The 27,763-nt window shown below is 57.4% G+C and overlaps 2 protein-coding genes across 6 annotated transcripts in view; one reads left to right on the top strand and one right to left on the bottom strand.

The window, feature by feature from the left end:
- The window catches only part of BAZ1B (bromodomain adjacent to zinc finger domain 1B), a 53,015-nt gene extending 34,881 nt beyond the window's left edge, over nucleotides 1-18,134 (top strand). Inside the window, exons 11-19 of one of the 5 annotated variants that reach the window (XM_080356941.1) lie at nucleotides 2,114-2,212; nucleotides 2,604-2,781; nucleotides 3,777-3,962; nucleotides 7,962-8,109; nucleotides 9,608-9,755; nucleotides 11,414-11,532; nucleotides 13,733-13,884; nucleotides 15,458-15,561; nucleotides 16,062-18,134. In XM_080356941.1, the coding sequence (XP_080213067.1) occupies nucleotides 2,114-2,212; nucleotides 2,604-2,781; nucleotides 3,777-3,962; nucleotides 7,962-8,109; nucleotides 9,608-9,755; nucleotides 11,414-11,532; nucleotides 13,733-13,884; nucleotides 15,458-15,561; nucleotides 16,062-16,428 (1,501 nt within the window). In that variant the 3' untranslated portion in view covers nucleotides 16,429-18,134. Of the gene's footprint in view, nucleotides 1-2,113; nucleotides 2,213-2,603; nucleotides 2,782-3,776; nucleotides 3,963-7,961; nucleotides 8,110-9,607; nucleotides 9,756-11,413; nucleotides 11,533-11,635; nucleotides 13,149-13,732; nucleotides 13,885-15,457; nucleotides 15,562-16,061 lie in introns of those variants that run through there. The other 4 variants (XR_013923087.1, XR_013923088.1, XM_080356942.1 and 1 more) reach the window with 4 other exon arrangements.
- Nucleotides 18,135-21,596: 3,462 nt separating this feature from the next.
- On the bottom strand, nucleotides 21,597-23,718 carry FZD9 (frizzled class receptor 9; the record flags this gene model as incomplete). Its single annotated transcript, XM_080357041.1, has 1 exon — nucleotides 21,597-23,718. One exon carries the CDS (start codon nucleotides 23,716-23,718, stop codon nucleotides 21,967-21,969), a length of 1,752 nt encoding a protein of 583 aa, XP_080213167.1. The 3' UTR covers nucleotides 21,597-21,966.
- Nucleotides 23,719-27,763: the final 4,045 nt, after the last annotated feature.

Genomic DNA, 27,763 nt, shown 5'->3' with positions numbered 1-27,763 from the left:
ACAGAATCACAGAATCGACTGGGTTGGAAAAGACCTCAGAGATCATCGAGTCCAACCCTTGGTCCAACTCTAGTCTGTTTACTAGATCATGGCACTAAGCGCCATGTCCAACCTCACTTGAAAAACCTCCAGGGACAGCGAGTCCAGCACCTCCCTGGGCAGCCATTCCAATGCCTGACCACTCTCTCTGTAAAGAATTTCTTCCTAATATCCAGCCTAAATTTCCCCTGGCAGAGTTTAAGCCCATGGCCCCTTGTCCTATTGCTGACTACAGCTGGATGCCGTAGTGTATGGGCAGCAGTGACCGGTGTTGGTTTACCATGACCTGGGCAACCTCCTCACCACGCCTGAGGAGTCCTCTGCTGGGTGTCTGCAGGTGGGCTGTTTGGAAGCTTGGTTTATGCCGTTGTGACGGATTCTTCCTGCTGAAATATGGTTTAGAACCAATCCCAAGATTGGCCTCCAGGGTTTGGAAGCAATTTGATACCGAATATTGTAGAGATGTTTCCCTGTATTTAGCAGAAGTCCAGTAGCCTTAGAAATGCTTGTCCTTGCAGTGGTCTGTGTGTCGACCCGCCAGTGAATGCAGGAATCTAATCTGTCACCGTACGTGGCATCCATAAGAAAAAGGCAGGTTGTACTGTCACAGGTGTGTGTGAGTGTCTGTTGTGCCCCCTGCCCAGCCCCTGGTCCGTCACTGGTGCTGCCGCGGTGCCTGTGCTGGCTCCGGTGCTGGGACGTGTTTGAGCCGCCCTGCCCCGTTTCTCTGGGTGACCGAAAGGTTGAATCCCGCTGTGGGAGGTGAGGCTGCGCTGCGGGGCTGGAGTGCACTGGAGCAGATCACTGGCAAGAATTGATCTTTCTTCCATTTTTAAATCAATCCAGTGTTTTATTAGAGTAATTTATTTTCTGACTGAACACCAACTGTGAGGCTGTTCCCCCAATATGAGCAAACTAGAACTCTGAAATATTTTCTTTTCAAAGATGATATTTAGTAGATATTTCGGACTGAAAAATAAGCATTGTGGATACAGTGATTCCAAGAGGGGCCAGAACAGCATCTTTCTCTAGTTGCTTGGCTCATCTGAGATTGTGCTCAAGGAGAAAATCTGATCGGGAGTCCCCTGTGTGGCTGGCAAGGGTCACATCGTGCTCATTTGTAATTGTTTCCACACGAATCTGATTTTTCTGTTCCCTGGCTCCCCTCTTCTGAGGAGCAATCGTCTTCTGGAAGAGTTGCAATTAGTCTTATTTTGTGTAAATGAGCTCTGAGGGTCAGATTGCATCCTTGTCCCCATCAGCTGAGGAGGTTCCATGACATCCTAGAACAGAGTTGGGGGGGAAGGAAAAGCGCAGAATTTCTGGCTGTCTTGTAACTAGATCTACAGCCCATCATTAAAACTTGACTGTACGCCTTGTGTAGAGAACTCTGCAGAAGTTTTCCCCTTTTACATTCAGCCATTGCCATTGCTGTCCTGACGGACTTTCTGAGCAGAAAGGTTTAAAGCTAATGAGCATGGTTTTCACATACAGCATCTCAGCGTTCAGCTTAACGTGAGCTACTCAGACAGGAGAATTTCTGCAGCTCCCGAGCCGGCCCGTCACCATCGCGGTGTGAGCGGTGCCGTGGCCTCGATAACCCGCGGCCTGCTGGGGTTCATGGCAAACGTCACAGGCTCTGCAGAGCAACTGGATTGCCAGGCTGTGCAGTGTGGAGCGTGTTGATGTTTTCTAGTGCGTCTGCAATGACGCTCAGATCACTTAAACTGAGTGCAGCTTGGGGAAATCTAATCCCTGGGGTACACGACTAAATTCAAATGCTGATGTTTTAATAAACTTAATAGGAGGGGAAAAAAAAATCTATAAATCAGTTCTGCGTTTAGTTTGTTTTTATTTTTCTTACCCTGGAACTGGCTACATTTGGGGACCTTGAAATGGGGCCCATCTGATTCAGAATGCTGATGCCAGCATTACTGGAAATGTTTCACCTTGCTCTGCTGGAGGTTACTCGTCAGCCCTCCCAAATAATACTGGTGACCTATTGAGAAGCAGTAATTGTCTTGCCCTGGATATATGTTAGTGAGCTGGTGTTGGTGCATGTTTTATCTTGCAGGTTTCTGTGTGACAGTCAGAAGGATCTGGACGAGCTGCTGGATTGTCTGCACCCGCAGGGCGTCCGCGAGAGCCAGCTGAAGGAGCGCCTGGAGAAGAGGTGAGGCTGCTGCTTCCCTTGGCGCCTTCCCCAGCTCACAGTGCAGTCACATCCGCAGCACCAGCCTGGCCAGGTCGGGGCAGCGTCCTGCGCTCGGCGCTGATGGTGCCTGTGCTGAGGGAGAGGATGTTGCGGGTGAGGAATTGCTCTTTTTCTGGGCAGTGCCTGCAGGTTCCTGGTCGGTAACGCTTGAAACTGTGAGGAGGTTCCATCAGTCTTTAAACTGCAACTGGAAACAGAGGTGTTGCTGTTCCGCCCCCCGAGCCAGCGCTGCCACGTGCTTCAGCCACCTCTCAAAGCACGTTCTGCTGGTGGAGCATGCAGGTGACACTGGATAGCGGCGCTGTCCCAGGGCACTGCGTGTGTTCAAAGGTTGTTTTTGATTTTCCAGGTATCAGGACATCACACATTCTATCCATTTGGCTCGGAAACAGAACCTGGGCCTCAAATCCTGCGATGGCAACCAGGAGCTGCTGAACTACCTCCGGAGCGATCTCATTGAGGTTGCAACTCGGCTGCAGAAAGGAGGGCTGGGATACGTCGATGTGACACCAGAATACGAAGCAAGAGTGAGTGAACAGGCAAAGCGGTACCGAGCAAGAGGAACACAAGCTGATACTTTCTGTGAATGTCTTGAGTCTTTTGTTATCCTCAGAAAAGAGGATCAGGAAAATCAGTTTTCTTGTGTGTCCTCTCTTTCCAAACTATTATTTCAGGATGACACAGCTGCTGGCTTGCGGTTCTTTTGGTGGAGGTGGGTCATAACTTTGGAGCTGGTTGTCCTGCACAGCTGATAAATGGTCCTGTTCCCTTCATCTGGTGGCAGACTTCTTTATGGAGCGTTAGCAGAGCTCTTTGTGGCTAATTTTTAGCTTCTGCAGCAAAGCCAGCATGACTTGTTGAGACAGCAGTTTTTCATTTTGGAATTTTGGAATTATTTTTCATAAATTCAGACCCCTTTAGGCTGGAGGTGATGATCGTGTGCCAGGACTGGAGGGTGTTCTGCCCATGGGTGTGTCAGCAGAAGGAAGTTACCATGCAGGGAACTGAAGTGTGGGTTTTTAGCGCTGTGGCAGGTCAGCCCGACTCACGTGAGCGCTGCTGGGTGTCTGTAGGAAGAGAGCAATCTGCTGCGGGTAGAGGACCCGCTCCTGAGACCAGTGCCTGCTCCTCCTGCTGCAGCACACAATGGGCAGAGCTCCGCTGGAGCTGCACCTGGGTTGCTGCAGAGACTTCCCTGTGTAGATGAGACCAGAAGTGTTAAGAGGAGGAGAAAAGCAAAGTCAGTGAAGGAGTAGAAGAATTGCTTAGTGCTTGGTCATCACGGGTTTAGGTTTTTGGGGGGAATTGGTGGGATTTTTTGCAAGGCACAATGCTTTTCTCTGAGCTGTGCCGTGCAGGATCTTCAGCTGCGTGTGAACTGCAGCAGAAGCAACGTGCTGATTCCATGAGCGGGGCGGTAGATACCACCACCGCGTTGAGTATCACACGTACAGGACAGACCCACCTGAAACAGCACAGACAGGAACCTGGAGCTGTTGGTGACCACGTGCTCTTCCAACAGGTGTACTCGCTGGAGAGCCTGAAGGATTTTGGAGAGTGTGTGATCGCTCTCCAGGCTGGGGTTGTTAAGAAGTTTCTTCAAGGCTTCATGGCCCCCAAGCAGAAGAGGCGGAAACATCAAGGAGAGGACTATGTTGCCAAGGCTGAAGAGATAGATGAAGACAAGAAAATGGCAGAAGAAGCCAAGGTATTGTTCACTTCAGGGCTCTGTTTTGGTCTTGTAATATAACTCTTTGAGCAGGGGTAATTCATTTCATTGGGTACTAAATCCTGAGCAGCTTCTCTCAGCTCCAGTTTTAGAGCACATTGGGTTTGTCATTTACAGGGCAGGTGTTCCCTGGTTATTTTGAAGAGTAAAGGTATTGGCAAAATTAAAATAATTATGTGGAATTGCAGTTAATTTTCTCTGTATGAACAGGAAATGGATCAAGTCAAATGTTTGACTTGTTTGTGCAGTTCCTTACACAAGTTGCGTGCTTTAATAAAAGCGTATTAGGGAGCACTTGAGAGGAGTTGTATCCATCAGGGAGCACTGATGGTGGCTTAGTGCCTTTGATCCACAACGAGAAGGAGCGGCAGGTCTGTGTGGCTGCCGGGGAGCGAGGGTCAGGGAAATATCAGCGTTTCCAAGAGGCACAAGTTGTGTGCGCGGAGACACCGCAGCAGATCTGACCTGGGGCTGGACACGGACACCTGGACAAACAAGCCATATGTGCCCACGGCAGGAAAGCGGAATGGCGGGGCTAAATCCCTTCCGAGTAAAGCTCAGGAGGGACGGAGGAGAGCGGCGGGGGATGCGCCCGGGTGAGTCCGGCTGAGCTGTACCCGTGTTGCGTCTGAACAAGGATCCCGGTGCTCAGGGGAGGTTCTGGGCACAAAGTTGAACGGGATGCTCGTGCCCCACGGTGAGAGCTGCCCCACTGCCCCTCTGGGTGCTCCTGCCTTCATCAGTCACTGCTCCAGCAGAAGTAGCAAGGTCAGAATTGGGTCAACAGAAGCATTTGAAATTCCAAACTTAAAAGAAATATTAGATGTTTGACTGGTATGGTTTGTTCGGTGTTTGGGTTTTTTTAAAGCCCCTGTCAGTGCATGCTGGGCCCTTGTTCGAACATCAAGTCTTTGCTATGCAGTGACATTACCATGTTAGCAGGATATTTGGATGGGCACTAGAGATTTTCACATTGCTCACTTGTCCTGGAGTATTTAAACTGCACTGACTTTGAATCCTTCATGTCTTAGTGCAACGGGAATGGAAGGCGACCTTGTCCTAACAGCTATCAGCAGAATAGCGAGCTGTAAAAATCACTGATGTCTGGGACAAAAAGCACCTGGATCAACATGTTTCCTGTATCTACAGCAACACCACATTGTGCCTTAGTCTGTGTGTCCTACAACTGTAACTATGAAGGTGATACCTGTGGGACACACAGATTTACTACAATGTCTAAATGGACAGTAACTGAGCAGCGTAAGCTCTGTATTTAGACCCTGGTCACTTCTCTACTATTGCTAAAGCTGTGTTAGCTTTCAAACCCAAATTGGGGTTTTTTTGCCTGAAAATTGAGCCGTTTTGGTCATGGATGTTTGGGTATTTTCCCCATTCTACCTTTGAGCATCGCTCTGTTACTTGACAGCCTGGTTGTGGCGGTCATTCGCCCCGGCAAGGCCGGGCTGTGCTGCTGGTTTCGCTGGAGCAGCTGCAGAACTGTCAGCTCCAGCCGCCCCGTCTCACCAGCGACCGAAACCTCCCGACTCGTCCTTTCCCCTCCGCAAAGCAGCTGCAGCAGTAGCGTTTCTGAGTATCGCTGGACCCGTAATCATAAGTTACTTTGAACTTTTTTCCAGTATTATCCATTTTGTGGAATGAACCTCCGCGCTGAGCTGTACGGGCACAGGTTCGGCGCTGCGGGTCGGGTGTGTGGCTGTGCCGGTGTCCCCGCTGCGCTGGCCCTTGTGCCGATGTCTCAGGGGCAATGTCTGCGGTGCCTTCGTTATCTGGCTCAGAGTTTTCTAGACATTTGTGATGGCACAGGCAAAATTGAACTATTCTGTTGTTTTTTCGGGTTGGTTCGTTGTTTGGGTTTTGGCTTTGTGTTTTGGGGTTGATTTTTTTGCCTCGATTTATCTGGAATAACCTTCCGTTTTGCCAAAGCAGAAAACCTTTATAGATGCCCTTGGAAGAGCAGCCCAGATCTTAGATATAGTTATCTGATTTAGAAAAAAAACACTGTTAGGCTTTTAAAGATGAATCTCCTGCATAGGCCAAGAATTACCAAGTCTTTTAGAGCCAGAACTGCACTGAGAGTACATAGCAGGTAAAATACAGCATAGCCCTAGTGGAAAAATACGCTTAATATACTTAGAGGCTATATGAGCGAAACTGCAGCCCTGCAGTGTGGTTGCGTTTCATTTTCCCTGTGAGAAACAAGTCCTGGCCCCTGTTTGCTGACATAACCGTGTGTCCTGAGCGCTGAACGTCGCTCTGAGCTCCAGCCCGTGCCAATGGAGCTTCTTCGGGCCTGCCCCACAGCAGGACAGGGACCGCGTCACCTCCTCGCAGTGTGACGCTGTGACAACACGGTGAGAGTGGGATTGGGGTCGGTCATCCATAAAACAGCTTCACAAGCAATAGTTACAGTTCCCGCTGTTCAGAGGGATTTCTGTCATCTGCAGATACCAGACGAGGTTTGTCCACCTTTATCCAAACAGGCGTTTTCTGGCACTCTGGAGTTGAAATGTGACTTTTCCTTTAGTATTTATGTGGGTTTTTGTTTGCCCTGCTAGGTTGCTCCTCTCCAGTCCAGAGGGTATTTTTGTATCTTCTTGCAGTCTCCTGTTTTGCCTGGTTGGCACTGCGAACTCCCTTGAGAATGGTGCTGCTAAAATGCCACAGTCTCATGATGCTTGGGAAGCAAGGCTAAAAATCTGTTAAATTCCACAGGCTCGGGGAGAAAAATCTACGCAAAACTTGCCAACAGCTTTTGCAGATTTATCTTGGCCCAGCAGTTCCCCAGTACGTTAACAGCAAAACCCACGGAACGGTTCCTTGGAAAATCAATTACACAGTATGAGGAGCACCTCAGCAATGTTGTGCACAGAAACAGCGCGATGTGCCGCGGTGGGCTGGGCAGGATTCCGTCCGTCTCGAGCGTCTGGGGCTCCAGGTTCCACACCAGCGATGGCAGCAAGGATGTTGGCATTTTAGAACAGTGTGTGTGTTTTTCCAAGCATCTCAAATACGCTGTGCTTCCTCAAATTCGGTGGGAGGAGAATGTGCAACTCTGCAAAAATCCTGGGTTTTGTTTGGCTCCCGAATTGCTGTCAGCTGCAGAGTTTAGATTTTCCCATCTGACACTTCACTGTTTGTTTTTTCATTCTCCTGGGGTAGAAGAACATTAACTTGAGTCCCATTATGTCCCTGTCATGTCTGGGCCATCACCTCATTGTTGTAAAGCAAAGGATTAACGTTGGAGTTGAACATGCCGCGGCTCTGGATTACTCTTCTGTTCTGGTGCATTTCCGATTTACCGCAACATCGTTTCAAACCTCCAGAGCTGAGTTGGAGCTTTGGCGTGGGGCTCCTGATGTGCGACCGCAGCGGGTGCCTTGCTGCAAATCTCAGGTTTAAAGAGCTCCCGCTTGCAGCTGATTCTGGGATTTCACGTGTGCTGAGCTCATCTTGTCTCAGCAGAGCGGCTGGTTTGGTATTGGCAGTCAGATGTGATTGTCGCCGGTGTCACGGTCCCCGCTGGCAGCGGGCGGCGGGTCCGGCTGCCGGTCCCTGGCGCGCGGCTCCACGGGAGGGCAGCACAGGCTGCTCCCGCCGGCCCTGCTGCCTCCTCAATTGCATCTCGCCTTCTACAGTGCGAGATTCCTGCCTTTTGTTTTCTTAGCCCAATGACTATTTGGGTTAGACTTTCAGAGCAAGAATTTAGTGGAGTTCATGTCGGTTGTTTCAGCCTGGCCGTGAAACGCAAAAAGGCTCTAGTGTTATGAGCAAACTGTCTGATCCAGGGAGGCTGGTTATGGATAAACCACAAACAGAGCTGCTGAGGCTCTACAGAAGGAAAGAAATACAGAGTTGAGCTTTGGTTATTAAGGGCCCCAGCTAAAGGATATAAAAACATCTCGGGACTGTGGTGAGGTGTGTCTGCGCTGCGTTGTAAGCTGTGAGCTCTGCCTGCAGGTTGCTTCGGCCACGGAGAAGTGGAAGACGGCGATCCGTGAGGCCCAGACCTTCTCCCGCATGCACGTGCTGCTGGGGATGCTGGACGCCTGTATCAAGTGGGATATGTCGGCAGAGAACGCCAGATGCAAAGTGTGTCGCAAGAAAGGTATGAATTCCTGCCCCGCGCCTGCGCAGAGGCGGACGCTGTCACCTCTCCATGCCCTGCTTAGGCAACGTGCCCTTGTAGCCTGTCACTCTGTCTTTTGGCTCTGTTTTGAGTTTCAAACATCAGGATTTACAGTCAGAAGTGTTGATCTCACAGAAGCATTTGACCCTGACTCCAATAAACCGTTCTTATGAAACCAGTACAGAGTCTTGCAGAACATCGCAGAGCTGCTGACCCCGGGACACTTGGACACAAGTCATCTGCAAACCCTTCTGGGTGCACTTGTGCCCCTGTCCATTCCCTGGTTTCATTTCTGAGTTGGAATAGTCTTTGGGTCTCAGCCTTGTCAGTGAATCCCATCTTTTCCAGAAGAACGGAGCAGGGAAAGGTTGGGACGGTTAATGATCCTTTCAGCCGCATGGTGGGAGCGAGGTGGGGTGATGCCTCGTGGAGGCCGGAGCGGGAGCAGAACCGCTCGCTGAGCTGGGGAGGTGCCCAAATATGTGACACGGGGCCACCCTCTTTGTGTGCACTATAGGATGGAGGGTTTAGAGTGCTGCAGGTGGATGGGGGACTAGAAAGAGTGTCACCAGTGACCGAGCGCTGGGATTTGTTCTACCATAACCTCCTTTTGGATGGGAGCCTGGAGGAAAGAGCTTGCGAGTACATTCTGCCTCATCATGTGCTTTTTGTCTTATTTTGCTCAAACACTAGTGGGAAATGAGGGCAGGCAGAGCTCTGGGGAATGCTGGGCCACTTTTGTTTACCAAAAGGCTGCACCATCCACCTCTTAAAAGAAATAAGGCCTGAATTGGTGCAACATCCTCTGGCAGTGTGGAGCCTCAGGGACATTCCAAACCAATGCAAAACTGTCTGCTGGGGAGAGGGGATTCTAGGCCAGATGTCAGGAGGGGCTCACCTGAGACTGGTTTCACAGGACTTAAGAACCGGGATGTTAAAGGACATGCTGGCAAGCTCTCTGTGCTTTCCTCTTTCCCAATAGCTGGCTCAGGACTGTCCCCATTTCCCTGCGTCAGTGGGAAGCACAGACAGACCAGTTCTGCTGCATACTGATTTCCTTCAGGCTTGCTGCCTTAAGTAGAAAGAAGATGCTGTGCAGGTTGACCAGATTGAGGCCAGAATAACTACATTTCCAGCTCTTTGCTAGGCTCATAGGCACCTCTGCAGCAAACTTCTCTTTCTCTGTGATTGGCTTGAGATTTACCTCAGTGGAACCTATTTGGCAGGTTTCTCCCTTTGCCTCAAATGAAATCTTTGCAGGGCAAGAGACTTCGCATTGGTTGTTTTGTTTGTTTTTAAATGCTTTTCAAATGTTTCCCGCTGCAGCAGTGGGGCCGGGCGGGAAGGTTCCCCGCTCGCAGGGAGCGCTTGGCATCATTCTCTCGCTTTGTCCCGACCTCCAGCGCCGCGGCAGCTTCTGCTTCTCAGGCGGAGCGAGCCCGCGGCGCTGTGGTACGAGGACGTTGCACTCTCCTAGGCGAGGACGACAAGCTGATCCTGTGTGACGAGTGTAACAAAGCCTTCCACCTGTTCTGCCTGCGGCCGGCGCTCTACGAGATCCCGGACGGCGAGTGGCAGTGCCCGGCGTGCCAGCCGGCCACGGCGCGGCGCAGCTCGCGGGGCAGGTGAGTCCGTGTCCTTCGCAGCGCCGTTCTGGCCGCGAAACGACCAAACCCTCCCGAACCGGAGCCCCTTGGAATGGCTTGAAATCACCAACCTGGCACTGGAACAATAGAAAAGCACACCTGTGTTGTACTGAGCCATGACAGCTTCAGGGGTTTTAATAAATCACTTCAGCGTGGGAGTGAAAACATGCACAAAACATCAACCCAAACTGGATGCGCGAAGGGCTGTTGTTTTCTGCGGGCAGCGGGCTGCATTGCGTTTCTGTGGGAGCGCAGCTGGTAGCGCTGCAGCTCTGTGTCCGCTGGGCTCGGCGCTGGTGTGCTCTTGTCAGGTTAGAGCAGACATCGCTCCAGGCCGCAGTTCAGCCCCTACAGTGCTACCAAAAATCAGGCTGCAAAGTGCCACTCTGATGTTTTTCTGGACCCAATAAACCTTAGCAAGGCAGGAGTCTTTACAGGGCTACAGAGGGAACAGGATTTGAGGTGGAATCAAAGTTGTTCTGTGCAGCAGAAATTAGTAGTTTCCTCCTGGCAGCAAGGGATTGAAATGTTTTTTGAATCGCAAGCTGGGAGATGTATTTTTCTGTTTACGATGTGTGACTGTGCCGCACGTACCCGCCGCTCAGCGAGATGAAGCATCGAGTGGCGCCTGACGCGCAGACAGCAGATCCTCCTCCCGGGGCAGCAGCACAATGGGAGCTGCGCTGGCTCCTAATGCGCAGGTGGTGTACGGCCTAAACGTATTACTTACTCCCTGGGCACTGTTTAAGAGCTTGTCAGGCCTGTACAAAAGTGACAGAGCTTCAGTGCAGCTGTTGTGGCCCGAGATCACGGTTACTTTGATGTGGCAGAGTCACCTGCAAGCTGCTGGGCCCCTGGCCCGGAGCCACCAGGTGGGGTGGCACCTGTCCTGTTCTCTGCTTTCTGCTCTTGTCCTCCCAGCCCAGGCAGGAAAGAATGTCAACCTGGGAGCACTTTGGCCTCCCCTGTGCTGGGGGAGCTTGTTCTTTTTACTGCTTGAGATCCTCTTTCTCCGGAGGGCTGAGACTCCCACAGCAGCTTTGCCTTTGTCCCATTTTGCCCGTGTGTGCAGTTTTGTTTTCCTGTTTTTGTGATGTTTGAGTGCTTTAACAGACACATGCAAGAAGTCGGAACTGTCCTGGGCAGGGAGTCCCTGTGGCTTCTGACATCAGCGCTGGAATCGAATGCTCTACTCACTAATAAACACAAGCTTAGCTGTGAATAGTACTGAACAAGGCCTGTTTCCTCTGGTGCGCATCCGAGCGGCACGTCGGGGGAAGGAGATAATGGGAAAATATTCCAGCAGAAACAAAATAAGCCCCCCTTATGAAACTCTGTAGGCCAGGCCTGCAGACCTGGTGAAAGAGCTGCCCACGATCTTCTTGTCCTTTATCACATGGTCAAGGTGCCTAGAACAGCAAAAAACATACAGATTTTCAGCCCCAATGTTCAGACAGTGGCCTGGGAAGTCTGATTTTAGCTGTAGCTACAACTTGATACTCAGAAATACAGGCAACTGCTTCAGTCTGAAGCCGGGTGTTTGTTTGGCGTTGGGGTGGCGAACAAGCAGTGCAGAGGGCCCAGGGCCTGCTGCCCGGGATCTGGTACAATAGACATGTTTGTCTCCCTTGCTGTAGAAACTACACAGAGGATTCTGCTGAAGATGAAGGTGGAGATGGTGAGGAAGCTTCTGATGAACCAGATGCTGAGGAGGAAGAGGAGGAGGAAGAAGATTACGAAGTTGCTGGATTGAGATGTAAGGCTTTGACCGTGCAGCAAAGTAACAGAAAACATTAAGGCTCTGCATTCAGTGTCCAAAGTTTTGATCGTATTTGGGACCTGTGCTCTTCCTCGCACAGAACAGGTTCTTGGAAACAGTGTCGCAGGGAAGGCGCTGGGGGTGCTGCACGTTGCCTGGGGGGCTGTTGTGAGCTCTTGTCCCCTTGTGACAGGTGAGCGCTGGCAGAGATGGACCCTGCGGTGAGCAGTTGCTGCCCTGGCTGCGGCAGCAGCGTCCCCAGTCTGTGCCTACAGGGTTTGTTGCTCAACTGGATGCTCTCAGAGGTGCTTCTGGAGCTTTGACCACAACCCCCTCTCCCTGCCTTTTCCCTTCCCACCAGCTAACAATCTCTTAAATGCAGGATTTGTGGTGATTTGGCAAGGAGGCATTTTCAGATAGTCGGACTAGCGCTTCCTCCGCCCGTCCCTGCGGAAGGCGCAGCACTCAAGCTGTGGCAGCTCCCTTTGCTTGCACACAGACACCACTCGGGTTGTGGAACTGGCTCATTCCTGGGCAGCTGAATGGAATAAAATAGCTTTTTCTAGATCCTCAATGACCGCTGCTCCACTCACCCACTTTTTAGTATGTGTATCCACTTTGTTTTTAGGGGAATTTGACTGGGTCTCATTTGGGCAACTTGATGCACTGAAAAGTTCAGTCTCGGAGTGGCATGCTGCCAGCACTTGCTTTCTGTTAAAATGCCCTTGACTGACATAAAATTAACTTCAGAGTGTCTTAACCAGGGCAGATGGTGAAATGTGCGGACTGGAACCCAAAGGATTATCTCCTGTTCTTTCAAGGGTTTCCATCCAGGTCTTTCAGGCTTGATTCCCCTGCTTTATTCTGGTTTCAGGGATGTTCACTGATACCCTGGTTATGTGCGCTGCTTGTTGTTCTGTGGTGTATCCATGTCCACACTTGGAGCGTGTTCAGCCTGTGTTGCTCGGCCAAGTCAGGAGCTGAGCCAAGGTTTCCAAACAATAGCAAAAGAGGGTTGCAGTCACTAAAAATAAAGCGCTAAATGCAACCCCTGGTTTTAAAGAGCATTAACATGGAAAGGTCACCGTGGAAAACTTCTGTTTTAATAGAGAAGTCCCATTAATCCTTGTGGCGTTTATCCTGGGGGATATAACCTAGAATGTTGGATTGTCAGACATTTAACACGTGCTGCACACTTGACACACAAGCGGAGCGACAGCAGGCGGACGTCCCACTGCCCCGACACACGCTCCCGTCGCGGGGGGCCCGGCAAGATGATTTATGGGACAGGGCTGGATTAGAGGCCGCAGATGAAGTGCTGCAGCGCTGGATGCAGCTTGCTGGAACACTTGTGACCAGGTGGAAGGAGCTTGGCTGGGGAAGACGACCGACACGTTCTCCTGATACAGAGGGGTCACGGGAGAAACTTAAGACAAGGGAGCGCGTCAGCATGCTTGTGTTTCCATCAGCACGAAGCTCTGACAGGCAGACTGACACACAGGCAAGTGCCTTTCTGTGGGATATGCTGCGGCAGCCCCAGTCTTGGGTAACAAAATCCCATTGTTTCCCACTTGCGGCACATGGAGCAGCTCCCGGCTGCAGTAACCCAACACTCCCCCTGCACACAGTTCACTTTTCGAGGGGGGTTTAGCAACTGGCATATCCCACCGTGTGGGCCCGCTTGGAAAAGCACCCGGCCCCAAAGTGGTGAGGAGCGAGGGGACAGCAGGACACCAGGGAAACAGCAAGTTTCTGCTCCTGGTGCTTTCAAAAGGGGTGTTGCAGTGAGATCGGAGACCAAGTGTCTGTCCTTGCATTGCTTCCCCAGCTCTCCCTCGAGTCCCGACACATCAGGGTCTCAGCGCTTGGTTTGCAGGCAGAGGGGCTGGGACCCCCAGGTCTCCCCGGAGCTCCAGGGTCTGGCGGTGCTGGCGGCTGTGCCCACCATTAAACAGGAGGCTGGTGCCAGACAGCAGCGGCCTCTTGTTGGACAGAAGGGGATTACCCGTGTATCTCAACTGAAGAGGGTATCGAGCACAGGACAGGAGCGAGGAGAGGCTGCCGGGGAGCTGGGTCACTGCAGCCACCCGTGAGCACCCAGCTCCTCTGTGCTGTGAGCAGGGGGCTGGGCAAGGGCCGTGTGATCTCTGCTCCCACCTTCACTCCTTCCTCCAAACCCCTGGTGTGTCTGTTTCAGTGAGACCCAGAAGGGCAGCCCGGGGCAAGCAGAGCGTGGCCGTGTTCTCCTCCAGGCAAGGGAGGCACCAAAGGAAGAAGCAGTCGCTGCACCCCGCCAGGGGACCCCGGCAGCGGGCGGCACCTGTCAACGGCGCAGACATTGATGAGCTGGTAAGAGCCAAATTGCTCCCTGGAGGCTGCTCACATCAAGAGTTATAAAGGAAACAGGTGTTGCGCTTCCTCCCCTTCCCAAAGAAATAACCCTGAATGGGATTTAAAAGCCGGACTGGAGGCGGGTTAACAAAGGGGGCAGATCCTGAAGGGCCGGGTACCAGCACGGCACAGATATGCCAGGCATCTTTCCCCAGCCGCTTTCACACATTGTCCCTCTTGAGCAGCAAGCAGCCTGCAGCTTGTTAAAAGGTTTTTAATAGTATCCATGTGTCTCTGCAGAGAGGTGGGGGCACCGAGGGGGTCCTGCACGGTCAGAGAATGCCAGCAATGTTGGACCCTTGCTCTCCAGCCTTGGCCGTTTTCTGACAGTTGTTGTCCGTATGGTCACTCCCCAACCTCCACGACATAATTTGGCTGGTGTAGGTTTCACTTGACATTTAAAGAATAAAACCTTATGCTCCTGAACAGAGCAATCCTGTGCGTGCGTGCCGGGCAGGGCGGAGCTGCAGCGCGCGGTGCTGTTTGTCCCGGGAAGGGACACCCTGGGGGATATGTGAGGAGACTTCAGCCCCATGGGCCACGTCACCAGCCCCTGCTTACATCTGCCATCTGTCCACTGAGCAGCACGACGAGTGCTGTGTGTCCTGTCACCTTCGGGAGTGGCTGCGATCATGGTCTTTGGGCTTGTTGCTGGGTGAGCTGGCTGCTGGGACTGCAGTGTCCTCTTAACTGGTCTGTGTTAGAGACTGGAGACAACCAAACCAGCGAGCCCGGCGCGGGCTGCCGCAGCCAGCTCGGGGGGGAAAATCTTACTGGAACAGCTGGGTCTCTGACCAAAGGCTGACTTGGGGAAGAGGACTGTGCTGGGGCTCTTCCACTTACGGTTTGTCCCAGGAAGAGACCAAAGCTGGCTCGGGAATAGCGCCCCGTGTTGTGGAACCTTCCCGTGGTCAGGAGCTACGTGAGGGACGTTCCCGTGCGGGTGCCTGACCTTGTGCTCAGCCTGTGTACAGGACGGCAGCGCTTGAGACATCAGCTGCTCGGTGGTATTTGAAAGGGCACGGCCAGCTCTGTGGTGTCGGTGCAGCAGCGCAGGCGCCTTCTCCCTCTGCCCCGGGCTCGGAGGAGCCAGGGAGAGGGAATTTACACTCTCTGTTTGCCGTCCTTTATTCCTTGTCTGCTCGTTTTGCCCGCGCTGTCTTTGAACCTATCTTGAAAAAGCTTGCTGCCCCCGGAGAAACAGCCAGGCTGCTTGTGGGCAATTCCCATCAGAGCTTCTGGATGGGCTCCTGTTCCGCAGCTCAAGCTGCCACTCTGTGTCTTGGCTGTTACCATCAAAGGTCCCGCAGCAGAGCGGTTTGTCTCGGCTGTTGTGGAAGATGACTGCATTTGAAAGACTTGAACTTTATTTCTGCAGCAGTACCACGTATCCCTACCCCTTGGGATGCTTGTAAGCGAGAGGATTGAAAAGCTCTGCTAAGAACCAGCTTCTTTGGCCTCGAAACTGTTTGCCAAACGCTAAAGCCTGTAGTGCTTCCCCTCCTCCTAACAGCATCCTTTGTGTGTGCAGGTCCTGCAAACAAAGAAGACGACACGTCGCCAAAACTTGGAGTTGCAGAAGTGTGAGGAAATCCTCAGCAAGCTGATCAAGTACCGCTTTAGCTGGCCCTTCAGGTGAGGGCGGCTGGCCTCTTCCTCCTCTTCCTCCACCTCCTGGGGCGCAGGTCTGTCCGCAGCCCGCGCGGAGCCGTGGGCTCCTGCTGGATCGTCACTGGTTGCAAGACTGGGGTTTCGAAAGCCGGTTACGGGGGAGCAGAAAGGGAGAGAAGCTGCCGCAGAAGGAACCCGCACGCTCCCAACCGTCTGCTGGGCGGGAGATGCGGCGGTGCGGCAGCGGGTGCTGGGCCGTGGGCCGGGGTGGGGGCTCGGCAGCCCCCGGGTTTGCAGGGCGCTCTGCAGGTGCTGTGACAGCTCTCTGGGCACAGGACGAGCTGCCGTCCCTCCCCTCGCGCCGTGGCCGTCGGGGGGTGTCGGTGCTGCGGGGTTGGTCACAGTGCGGGGTGCGGGTCGGGGCTGCGCTGGAGCCGAGGGCTGGGGGGCTCTCGCTCCTGCAGCTCTGACCGCGCGGCCGGGACCGGCATTTCCTCCTATCTCTGTGGCTCTTCGTTCGGCAGGGAGCCAGTGACCACGGAGGAAGCTGAAGATTACTTTGAGGTCATCAGCAACCCTATGGACTTCCAGACTATGCAGAGCAAGTGCTCTTGTGGCAATTACCGCTCGGTGCAGGAGTTCCTCGCCGACATGAAGCAGGTGTTCTCCAACGCCGAGCGCTACAACCAGAACGGGAGTCACGTACTGTCCTGCCTGGAGAAGACAGAGCAGTGTTTGATTGACATGGTGCACAAACACCTGCCTGGCCACACGTATGCGCGCAGGAAACACAAGAAGCTCTCTGCCGAGTGCCAGGAACTGGAGGAGCAGGAAGGGGACAGTGAGTCAGAGCCCCTCGAACATTCCCGGGGGCGGAAAAGGAAGAAATGAGGGATGGGGAGACCAGGGGAAGAGCCAGAGCTGGAGCAGGCCTGGTGGTGCTGCCGGGCAGCAGGATGGGTTGTCTGGAGGGAGCTGGGAAGCAGCAGGCACTTCTCTATTAATCCAGCCTTCCCTTTGGCCTGTCCTAGTTTCAATTTTTCTGCAATTTCCTCAAATATTTTGTCATCCATTGAGTAAGCAGAGATTAATTACTGCTTCCTGCATAATCCGCAAAGCTCTGAAGGAGTCTGTCCTGCGAGGAGGGGACGGTGGGAGCGCGAGGGGGAGGCCGGGCCGGGAGCTCGGGGCCAGCGCCAGCTCAGCGCCGCCGGCTCCCCGGGGATGAGCGGCCGAGCGCCGGGACCTCTACCTTGTGCTGCCCGGGACGTGACACCCGCCTGGAGCTGCCGTGGAGGGATCATGTTGCTGCATGGAAGGACTGGGTGCGATCAGGCCAATGGGCTGCGAGTTCTTGTATGTATATATTTATATGGTGTTAATTCAGAGCCCCTGCTGAAAGGCTGCGCGGGGCGGGCAAGCACTTACATTTATGGAGAGGCGGCTTTCACCAGCATCCTGACACACTCGGCTTCCAGGTGCTCTTGCTTTTCCCCTCTCCCTTCCAAGGGAGCGATCTCGGGAGGCTGCGCTCCGAAGGAGGCTTTTCTGAGCCGGGCTTTTCTGAGCTCGGCTCTTCACATGTACGCGGCACAGAGGAAGCCGTTGGCGTCCCCGCTCACCCAGATCCCACACAACCGCGCAGCCCTTTGGGTGACCCGAGTGCCAGAAGCAGGCGGGAGGGCGCTGGCTTCCTGCGCCCCGAGAGCCGGGGCAGCAGCTGAAACATCCGTGTAACTTTTAAGATTAATTTTCTAGTTAAAAGTGGCTCGTTTCTAGCTGTGATCTTGTACAAAGAACACCTGTAAGATACCCTTGTCTTGCTTTGGCACATGTACAGTTTATATGAAATCGTGTTTGCTTTATATTTTCCCCCCTCTTAAAACTCATTTCCCTGCCAGTAGCTGGAGTTACATCGGGGTCTGTTGGCAGGGGGTGTCCCGGTCCCTCTCTAGCCGCGCTCTCACCATGTTTTATAGTAAAACCATCCCCACTTCAGCTCCTTCGCCCTCCCCCATGCAGCGAGACCGTCCCGCACCGGCCGGCCCGCCCGCCCTGGGGGAGCTCGGCCCCCGCAGCGGGTCCTGCCGCCCCACGTACGGACTTTGCTCATCATCTCTCCCTTTTCATCACCACAGGTTTTTACCATGCAATCAGGGCTCCAACTTTTTATTATAGAGGTTTTCAGTTTGGGACAAACCAGCCACAGGGCTGCTCTGTACTGGTTTTGCAACAGAAAAGCAAAAGCAGCTGTTGCCGCTTCTGTGATTTGAGAAGAAAAGAATCATTGATTAAAAATTTCAGCCTAATTTTGTGAGATTTTAGGATTTTTTATTAATAGGTATTTGTTTGAGGTCTGGGCTGTCGGGGGCTGTGGAGCCCAGGCAGTTTCCAGCCTCTCCCTCCCAGCTCCTGCCCCACAGAGCAGCACTGACGTTTGTATTCCGCACGTCCCCTTCAGACGCTTTGTTCTGTCCTGTCCATAGAGAACGTTTTCTGCGGGTCCCACACGGTGAAACCTTTGGAATTGTACGTTTTTTAAAAATAAATGTCATTTGGGGGGGAGGGGGTTTCTGCTAAGGGCTGTACTTGTAATAAATTGGAAACTTAAAAATAAACATGTACTTGTGTTTGTAAGAGCAGCGTGTGCTGTGTCCTTGGCGGGGCTGTCGGGGGTCTCTGCGCTCCCTGTCAGACACGGTGTTGCTGCCTCCGGGACCGACACCGGGGCCGCAGAGCGAGGGATGGAGGGAGCGGAGTCTGGGTCAGCTCAGCCCGGACCTCTGGAGGAGCATCTTCTGGGCTGTGCTTTGCTGGGTTGGGTGGTACCTGCCCCGGCATGTGCTGCGGTTCCAGCACTGCAGCCGGTTGTGCCGCGGGGGCAGATCACGGGAGCAGCCCTGCGTGGCCACCCCGCCTGTCCTGTGGCTCTTGGCTGGTGGTGACTTGGGCTCTGTGGGGTGGTGCTGGGTAACGACCGAAGGGAAGATAAGGGGGTGATGGTGGAGCCGAAATGTCTCTGCTCTCTCACCCTGGCAGGGGCTGGCTGCCTCCCTTGTGCGTTTTGCGAAGTGCAGTGGGCAGCTCAGCAAGGACGGTTCCTGCTGCATCCCTGGAAACGCGACTCGTGTTCCCCCAGCCCGGGCTCCAGCCCGAGCCGTGTGGGCTCTGCCAGCCGGAGCTGCAGACTGGGCCGATGCTGGTGCACAACCTGCCAGCTGCGCTGGGCAAAGGTCTGTGTGCTCCTGCTGGTGCCGCGCTGCAGGAGAGCGATGGCTCCTGGGTGTCTCCATCGTCCTCCTGGCTCAGGAGCTGAGCTGGGAGCGCTCCAGCCAGGTCCAGCTCTGCCGGGCGGAGGAAAATCCCCTGGTGGTTTGAGGGCTCCCAGCAACGGGCAGATCCTGCTTTGCCCAGAGAAGCCTCGTCCCTGCACCCCCAGAGCTGGACCGGCGGCAGGACCTGGGTGAATCAGTGTGACTCAAGCTGGGACGTTTCCAGGCCTCAGCGTGGAGACCTCACACCAGCATCTGCTCCAAGACCTTTGCTGAGATTTGCTTTTTATAGCAGCCCCTGCATGGCATCGGTGTCCTGTGTGGGCTATAAATAGCTGTCCCCGTGCCCGGCAAGCGAGTGTGCGGGGCTGGGGCAGCGCTGGCCCCGCTGCTGCTGGCACCGCGGGTGGGGACAATCACTGACCCGGCTGAACCCCCACGTCACCGGGGCTGGCCCGTGACAAACCCCAGGTGGGCACAGCAGGTGAGGGGCCTTGAGCTTGGTCCCCCCCTTAGCTTCCTCATGGCTTAATCATTAATATTAATCAATTAATAGACTGGGTAGCTTGGGCACGTTCCCAGAGCACAGCGACTTTCCTTCTGTGACTCAAAACGTGGAGGGTGTCCTGTCTCACAAGGGGGAAATAATACCCACAGCTCAGTGAGTGCTGGGGGGCACAAGGCTCACGCAGGGTGGGGAGGGGACGCAGGGATGAGCCTGGGGGGGCGGAATCTGGAGGAGAGCTGAGCCTCCCCAGCACGGGACTGAGAGCAGCTGTGACAGGGGGACCGGAGATGTCCCCGGCACAGGCCTCTTCCAAGGGGCAGCTCTGCTTTGGCACCGGCTCCCTGGACCAGCTCTGTGTCCCCAGCCATGCCCAGCACCGTGGAGCCACTGGGGCCGATAGCGCGTGGTTGGTGCTGGCGGTCCCGGTGCTGCCCAACAGCTGGGCCCGGCGGGGCCGGTTATCAGGGCGAGCACTGGAGAGGCAGCGAGTTCCCTGGCAGTGCCGGGGTGCTCAAGGGCAGGCTGTCCCCGCCGGGTGCCGGCACACACGCACAGGCCCTGGCACCATCGCCGTGATGTGTCTGGGCCCGCGAGCCGAAGGTGCGCCGAGCTGGCTCGGGGCTCAGCGCTGGGGGAGTCCAGCACCCCAGCTGTACCCCGGCACAGCGACACAGCCCTGCGCCCCCAGGCAGCCCCCACCCCGCACCGTGCCCGGCTCCCCTGGCTGGACTTTGGAGCCTCCCGCAGCCGGTGTTGACTCTCCTGCCCCAGGTCACGGCCCTTTTATCTGCCCAAACAAACCTCCGGCGGCAGCCGGGGGAGCCCATGACGCTGTGACCCCCCAGAGCGGTGGGGCCAGGGGGTGTCCCCCCTCTGGCACCGTCACACCAGCCTGGGTGCCCGACAGCCCCACCTGCCCCCCCAGCACCCCAGCTCAGGCACGAGCCCCCCCGCCACCCCTCCCACCCACAGCGGGGGCTGTGGGGGCTCCTCACACCTCAGCTGCTCAGGGCTTTTGTCAGAGCAGTCACCAGCATCTTCCACTTTGCTGCATCAGTCACAAAGTCCCGGTGCAGCACAGTGGGGGCGCAAGGGGTCACCAAACCCACCCCTCCCGCCACCTCCAGCTCGGAGCAGGGGGGTCTCACTCCTGTTCTTTGGCTGCTGCTCCTGCTGGGGGTCTGAGCCGTGGAGGCTTCGCAGGGGATGGGACCCAGGGCTGTTGGTGCAGGGGGGCTAATTTGGGTGCAGAAAGGAGGGTCCCTGGCTGGCTTATTACTCCCTGGGCAAGAGGGACAGGAGGCCCAGAGACCCTCGTTGAGGCCCAGCATTGCCCCAGCCCGCAGGCTGGCTAATTAACAGCCAATTAGGTGACGGATGAGCCTGAGCATCACCAGGGCTGCCTGTGTCCCTGCCACAGCCCGTCCCTGCCGCCGGTCCCACGCTGCCCGTGTCCCTGCCCCAGCGCTCACCTCTCCCCCGGCCCCGGGCAGCGTGGGGCAGCCGGGCCGCCCAGCCCCACGCACGCTGCGCAGGTGAGCTGCTCCCCGCAGAGCTGTCTCCGGGCAGGGTGGGCAGCGGCCGCCACTGCTGAGCCCCCAGAGCCCCCGCCTGCGAGGACGGTGTCACTCGTCACCGCTGCCAGCCCGCGCTGGGACGGCCCTGGTCACCCCCCAGCCCCGCGGACACCAGCTGAGGCTTGAGTTTCCCTCCGGACAATGGGGAAGGCAAGAGCTGGGATCGTAACGAGAGCGGCGGATAAATAAAGCTGCCCAGAAGTTTCCATTACCAGCACCCCGGGCTTCTGCGTGGGACATCAAAGCTGAGCGCTCTCCGCCCCACGGGCCCGTGTCCCCAGCCCATCCCCACGGCTCCTGGCCTGCGGAGCCCGGGGCGCTGGAGCTGAGCCCCTCGCCCGGCACTGAGGCCACAGCAGCCGACGGCATCGACACAGATCACCTATGGAGCGCCGAGTGGAAAAGATGATTCGTTAGCATGACAGCGCAAGAAAAGCCGCCTCCTCCTCCTCCTCCTCCTCGGCCAGAGGCAGCGGGTGCCAGAACCGGCTCAAGGAAGCCAGGACGGGAGCGGGGTTGGGGACCCCCCGGTACTGCGCTCCTGCTGGGGTCGGCGGCTCCCCGGCTCAGCACTGACCCTCTTCCACCGGCACAGGAGCCGCCGGCACCCACCACAGGGACCCCAGCCCCGACCTGCCGACCTGGGGCTCCCCAGGGCTGCCCTCGACACCCTCAAATTCCTCCACACAGCACCAGGCTCAGTTGAAATAACACATCCAGGGTTTATTGTTTTTTCCATTCCTCGCAGCTAATGATTAAAAAAAAAAAAATCTAAAATAAATTACAGAATTAAATAAACATGACTGGATTATTCCCCTCGCCCGTCCCCGATGCCCCCCAAAGAAAGCGTTAGAAGAGTGACTGGATTTGGCAATAGCAACAACAACAAAACAACCTATAGGAAAAAGCAGCTACTTGTCAGGGTTCAGCGGTGCCGGGGGGTCCCACGGGCCTCGCCACCCCAAACCAGTGTGCGTGCCCCCTCCTGCCCTCGCCCCCAGCGTCCCCTCGCCCTTACCCGTGCGGCCGCCTTCCCCCGGCGCGCCATCTCCAGGGAGGGGACGGCCCCGCTCTAGACGTGCGTCGGGTTGTCCAGGTAAGGGTCCGTCTTGGTCATGTGCAGCATGACCGTGGGGGCTTTGTAGTGGCAGTGCACCCCCCCGCAGCTCACCCCGCTGCAGGGCTTGCCCCTCGTCCTCACGCCCAGCTTTCTGTTGCACAGGCTCTGCCAGGTCTGCAGCGTCTTGGAGCTCCACACCCACACCCCGCTGGTGATGCCCACCACCAGCGACATGAAAATCTTTAGCATAAAGACGGCCACGGTGGGCACCGAGGCCTCCAGGGAGCAGTTGGCGGCGCGGCGGCCGGGGAGGTGCAGGCAGCCGCGCTCCAGGGCCCTGAGGTTCCAGTAATCCACATTCAGCCGCTCGTAGAAGTAGCAAACGATGACGCAGGTGGCCGGGACGGTGTAGAGGATAGAGAAGACCCCAATCTTCACCATCAGCTTCTCCAGCTTCTCCGTGTTGGTGCCGCCCGTCTTCATGATCTTCCGGATGTGGAAAAGGGCGACGAAGCCCGTGAGGATGAAGGAGGTGCCGATGACCAGGTAGCAGGAGAGGGGGATGAGGACAAAGCCGGTCAGGGCACTGACGTCCATGCTCCCCACATAGCACAGCCCCGTCAGCTCGTCCCCCGCCACCTTCCGCATGGTGAGGATGACGATGGTCTTCATAGCCGGGATGCCCCAGGCAGCCATGTGGAAGTAGCTGCTGTGGGCCTCGATGGCCTCGTGTCCCCACTTCTTCCCGGCAGCCAGGAACCAGGTGAGGGTGAGGACGACCCACCAGAGCGAGCTGGCCATGCCGAAGTAGTAGAGGATGAGGAAGACAATGGTGCAGCCCGTGCTCTCCAGCCCCTCCTGGATGATGTAGAGCTCGCCGTTCTCCCGGTCGCAGGCGATGTTCTCGGCCCCTGCCACCGAGCGGATGATGAAGGCTACGGAGTAAACATTGTAGCACATGGAGAGGAAGATGATGGGCCTCTCGGGGTACTGGAAGCGGTGGGGGTCGAGCAGGAAGGTGAGGACAGTGAAGGCAGTGGAGACAAAGCAGAGGGTGGACCAGACAGCCATCCAGATGAAGGCAAAGTCCTTGTCCTCCCGGGACCAGTAGACGTCCACCCCGGGGGAACACCTGGGCGCGCAGGAGAGGCTCTTCTCCACGTACTGGAACTTCTCGGGGTTGTCGCAGGCCCCCAGCCCGTTGGGTCCGCGGCCCTCGGCGGTGCCCGGGGGCCAGGGCCGGGGGGCCACGGGCAGCATGCCCTGTCCCTTGTGGGGCTCGGCAGCCGAGGCGTTCTCAGGGGCCTCCATGCAGAGGGCGTTGGGGTCGTTCTTGGTGGGCAGCTTGCCGCAGTCGAGCGACTCGGGCCAGCCGAAATTGAACTGCTCCATGATGGGGACGCACTTGTGGCGGGCCTGCTCGCACATAGGGCGGCAGGCGGGGATGCTGGCGCTCACCTGGTCGGTGCACATGGGCGCGTAGAGGGAGCAGAGGAAGAAGCGCAGGTGGACGTGGCAGCCGTACTCCACCAGCGGCGCGAACTCGTGCAGCTTCAGGGCGGCTTCGCGCTGGCTCTCGTGCCCCAGCAGGTTGGGCATGCGGGTCAGGTTGTACCCGATGCCCCGGCACATGGGGATGTCCACGGGCTGGCACCGCGCCGCCCGCCCCCGCGGCCCCTCCAGCCCCCCCAGCTCCAGCCCGCGCCCGGCCGCCGCCAGCTGCCACAGCACGGACAGGGCCAGCCGCAGCCTCAGCGCCGCCATCGCCGGCCCCGGCCCCGCGGCTACAGCGCCGCCATCGCCCGGCCCCGCCGCCCCCGCGCCCCCGGAACGGCCGCTCGCTGCCGCTGCCGCTGCTGCTGCTGCTGCGGCGGCGGCGCCGCGACGGGGCTGCTGCTGCCGCCGCCCCCGCCCGCGGCCCCGGCCCGCGCCGCCCCGCGCGCCATGCGGCGGCGGCCCCGCCGAGCGCCCCGCACCGCCCGAGCCCCGAGCGCCCCGCGCAGCGCCCGCGCCGGGACCGGCCCGCCGAGCCCCGCCCGCGACACGCCCCGGACACGCCCCCGGCGCCGGGCCGGGGACACGCCCCTCGGGCAGGGGCGGGGCGGCGGCGGGACCCGGAACCGGCACGGGGACCCGCACCGGGACCCGCACCCGAGCCGACCCCCGCACAGCCCCGGCGGGGCGTCCCGGTTCGCGCCGGGTGAACACCGGGCCCCGCGGCCTGAAGCAGCCACAGCTCCACCCGCCCCCCCGCACCCCAACACCCCCGCCCGCGGACACACGCGTGTGTCCCCAGCCCCGCACCTGGGCACAGGAACGCGCGGCCTCGCCGCTGCCCGAACCCAGCGGGGGCTGCCGGGGCCCGACCCGCTCCCGGGTCACGGGTGAGCAGCTGCGCACAGCCAGGCGGCGGTGCCCGTGGGGCTCGGGGCTGTGCTGGGACAGCGGGGACCATGGGGGTGGCCCAGCCCCAGGGCCCACGCCGTGGGCTGGGAAAGCTGTGTCCCCACCTGGCACCCCTGTCGCCGGCTGTTACACAGGGCAGGGCAGGGTGTCCCACTCCCACAAGCACGGGACAGCAGCGCCACCCGGTACTGGTGATGTGTACGTGGGAGACACAAGTCAGCGTAGCTGAGCTGGGGCTGCCAGCCCCCAAAATCCATTGTCACCCATGCCGGGGGCACGGGGAGGCTGAGGGTGCCCGGCTGGAGGCGCTGATGGTGCTCAGGCCAGCGTTAAAAACTCACTGTGGGTGGCAGAACGGCTGGGGACAGGCTCTGCTGCTAGTGCCACCATCACAGGATGCCACCAGCTGCCCTCCATGCCCAGGAGCTGCCGATCCCCCATTTGACCCTGGACTGCTGGGGCAGGGCGCTCTGTGCCATCCCCAGCACCCATTTGGGATGGAGGGTGGCTCAGCCACCTCAGGGACAATTCGGGCAGGTCCCCAGGATGTCCTGCCGGGACACCTGGCACCCGGCGCCCGTCTGCACTGGCAGCGGACACGGGCAGAGGCTGGCGCCGGGGTCCGGGCACCGCGCCGTTCCCAGGCATTCCCACAGCCCTGCGAGTTCTTTAGTGACAACATAACAACCTGTCAACGCGGCTCCTAATCGCCAGCCGCGTCCTGACACCCTGGCCATACATTATTTAAATGTCCCTGATCCAGCTCTATAAGGAAATTCCATGGGAGCCACTTATCAGTTATTGTAACAGTGCGGGAGATAAGCCCTAGTGCTGGAATTTCCCTTCAGCACAGGGCAACTGCTCACCCGGCCCCAGGGCCCTGGGAAAAGGGAGATTTGGGGGGATTTGGGGTGCTGGACAGGGCTTGGTCCCCGGCTGCTGGGAGGTCTCAGAAAGCACTGTCCCATGGGGCCGGAGCAGCTTCAAGTGGCTTCACACCTTCCTCAGGTGCTCTGAGAAATGGGGGGGTTGGGGTATTTTGTGTCATGGGGCATGTTTGGCTGCAAACTGTCCCCCACGGATGAGCTGGCAGCCAGGGCTGTGTGTGCTGGGATGGAGGCAGCACCGCGGGGCGCTGGGGCCTGTCCCTGGGGCCCCTCACCCCGTCCACCTCCCACCCCAGGATGTGTGTCCTGTGCAGGGTGAGGGACACAAGGGTGGCACTGTCAGCACTCCAGAGCACCCTAAAGCCCAGCTCCTGTCACCAGGGCTTCGCTTTAGGGAGCTGTTTGCTAAGGAAAGTTTGGAAACCCCACCTGGAGACACCTGAAGGACTCAGTGCCCAGCTCTGGGCAGGGGCAAGATGGGACCCCAGGGTGCCAGCCCCATGTCCCAGCTCACCCCCATGGGTGCTCTCGTACCTCCCAACCCCGCAGCTTGGGCTGTGAAGGGTTAAGGGGGGGCGGGGAGAAAACACACAAATAAATGTCTTTTAATTTAATTTTGCTTTAATATGTAAAACTGTTGCTCTTGGCAGGAGGCACCGCAGCCCAGCCAAGAGCAACACGTGGATTTTGAGAGTCAAGGGGCTCCTTTTTTAAGGGAGAGGGGCAGCTGCCCCCACCTCCGCCATGCACCCTGGGGTGCTCGCCCCTGCCCCGACACCCTCCTTGGGTGCCCCATGGGATGCCCAAGCTCTGCCCAAGGCCCAGGGACCCATAGAGGGGACAGCAATGGGCACATGGGGCACTTCCCGGAGCTTCATCCCACCTGCAATGGCGGCAGCTTGGTGCCGGCTACGCGCAGGGGTACCAGGGGGTGCCGCCCAGCACCCCACCTTTGGCCATGTCCTGCACTTTCTTGGCAGGTCTGCCTGTGGGCAGCGACCTGCACACCGTGCCCACAGCCCTGGGGATGCCGGGAGGGGACAGCACAGCGCCCGCTGCCAGGATGGGGGACATCGCTGCCCACAGAAGCCGAGATCTCCAGCAGGTCTGGAAGCTTTGCAGTGAAAACACGAACACCAGGTAGAGCAACCCAGCAGATTTACAGCCTTGGAAGTGGCACCGGGCTGGGAATCCAATGTCAATAGCTGGAAGAAACGGCTCACAGAGGCTGCACAGAAAGCCTGCCCAGGCCGCGGCCAGCCCGGCCAAGCGGGGCCGTATCGCAGGAGCCTGTGGTTCCTGGCAGCAGCTTTGCCCCATTTCCTTTCTTCCCGTCAACAGCACTTGCAAACCTGTGGAGGAGCCTCAGCGAGGGGAGGGGGAAGCAGAGCAGGGAGGGCCACAGTGCAAAGAGAAGCTGCAGTGATGCCTCTGTTGCTGTCCCGTGGATGGGCTCTCCCCAGGTGCCAGCATCTGGGGGATCCCCCTTGGCACCATGATGGGGACAACCCCCAGTGGCAGTCGGGGAGGGGGCAATGGAACTGGGGACAGGGTGATGGAGCAGGTGGGGGTTGATGGACGTGTCAGGGCGATAGGTTGGGGGGTGGTGATGGAGCTGGGGAGGGGACCGTGGGCTCTGTCCCGCAGAGCCTTGGCCACGCCAGAGGTGACAGCCCATGTCCCAGCCGCGCTGCCCTTGTCCCTGCCCCTCTGGGCAGGCTCTGTCCTGCCAAGCCCACAGACCCTCAGGCGTCCCAGCTCCCCCAACACCACCAGCCGTGCCCAGGGATGAGCCTGGGCCCCACAGCACCCCGCTCTGTCCCTGCCAGCCCGGAGCGAGGGCCACGGCCCAGCCCCGCAGGGATCCGGGGTGATAATTTTCCCTTCCCGAAGAATTTCACAGGCACAGCCGGTGCGAAAGGCCGCTGGGTTTGATTTCAAAGGGATGCCGGGGCCGGATGGGCTGGCAAGGAGGTGGAGGGGTCTGTCCTGGGAACACCGCGGGGCCACAGGCTGGCACCAGGGGTGGCTGTCCCTGCCCTGGCCACCACCTCCCTGAGGACACCCTCCCACACATCAGCAGGAGGGATCCTCAAGCCCAAAGCCTTCCTGTCCCGGCACAGTCCCGTGCGATGCAGACGCACACACGTGTGCACCAGACTGAGCACACAAGGGATGCTCCGTGCGACCTGGCAGGTGGCAGCAGGGTGGGAAGAGGAGGATTTTGGGGGTACAGACCCCCAAATCCAGGCAGAAGAACCTGACACTGGCAGGAGGACATGGGGGAACATATAGCACGGATCCTGCCCAACCCCAGCTGCCACCAGCGGAAGGGAAAAGCCATTTCTTCCCTGACTCCAGCATTAATTATAGAGCTGAGAACCCCAGCAGAGGGAATTACCAGCACTGCTCATCCAAGCTGCAGCTATCCTGGTGGCTTCACAGGGCTCTGCAATGTGTCACCAGGCTGGCAACCCCTGTCCCAGCACGGCACCAAGGGCACAGCAGTGCCGATG

The sequence above is a fragment of the Nesoenas mayeri genome (genome assembly GCF_963082525.1).
Source record: "Nesoenas mayeri genome assembly, chromosome: 20".
Taxonomy (NCBI): Eukaryota; Metazoa; Chordata; class Aves; order Columbiformes; family Columbidae; genus Nesoenas; species Nesoenas mayeri.
The sequence above is the reverse complement of the archived record's forward strand: the minus strand, read 5'-3'. Positions and strand labels throughout refer to the sequence as shown.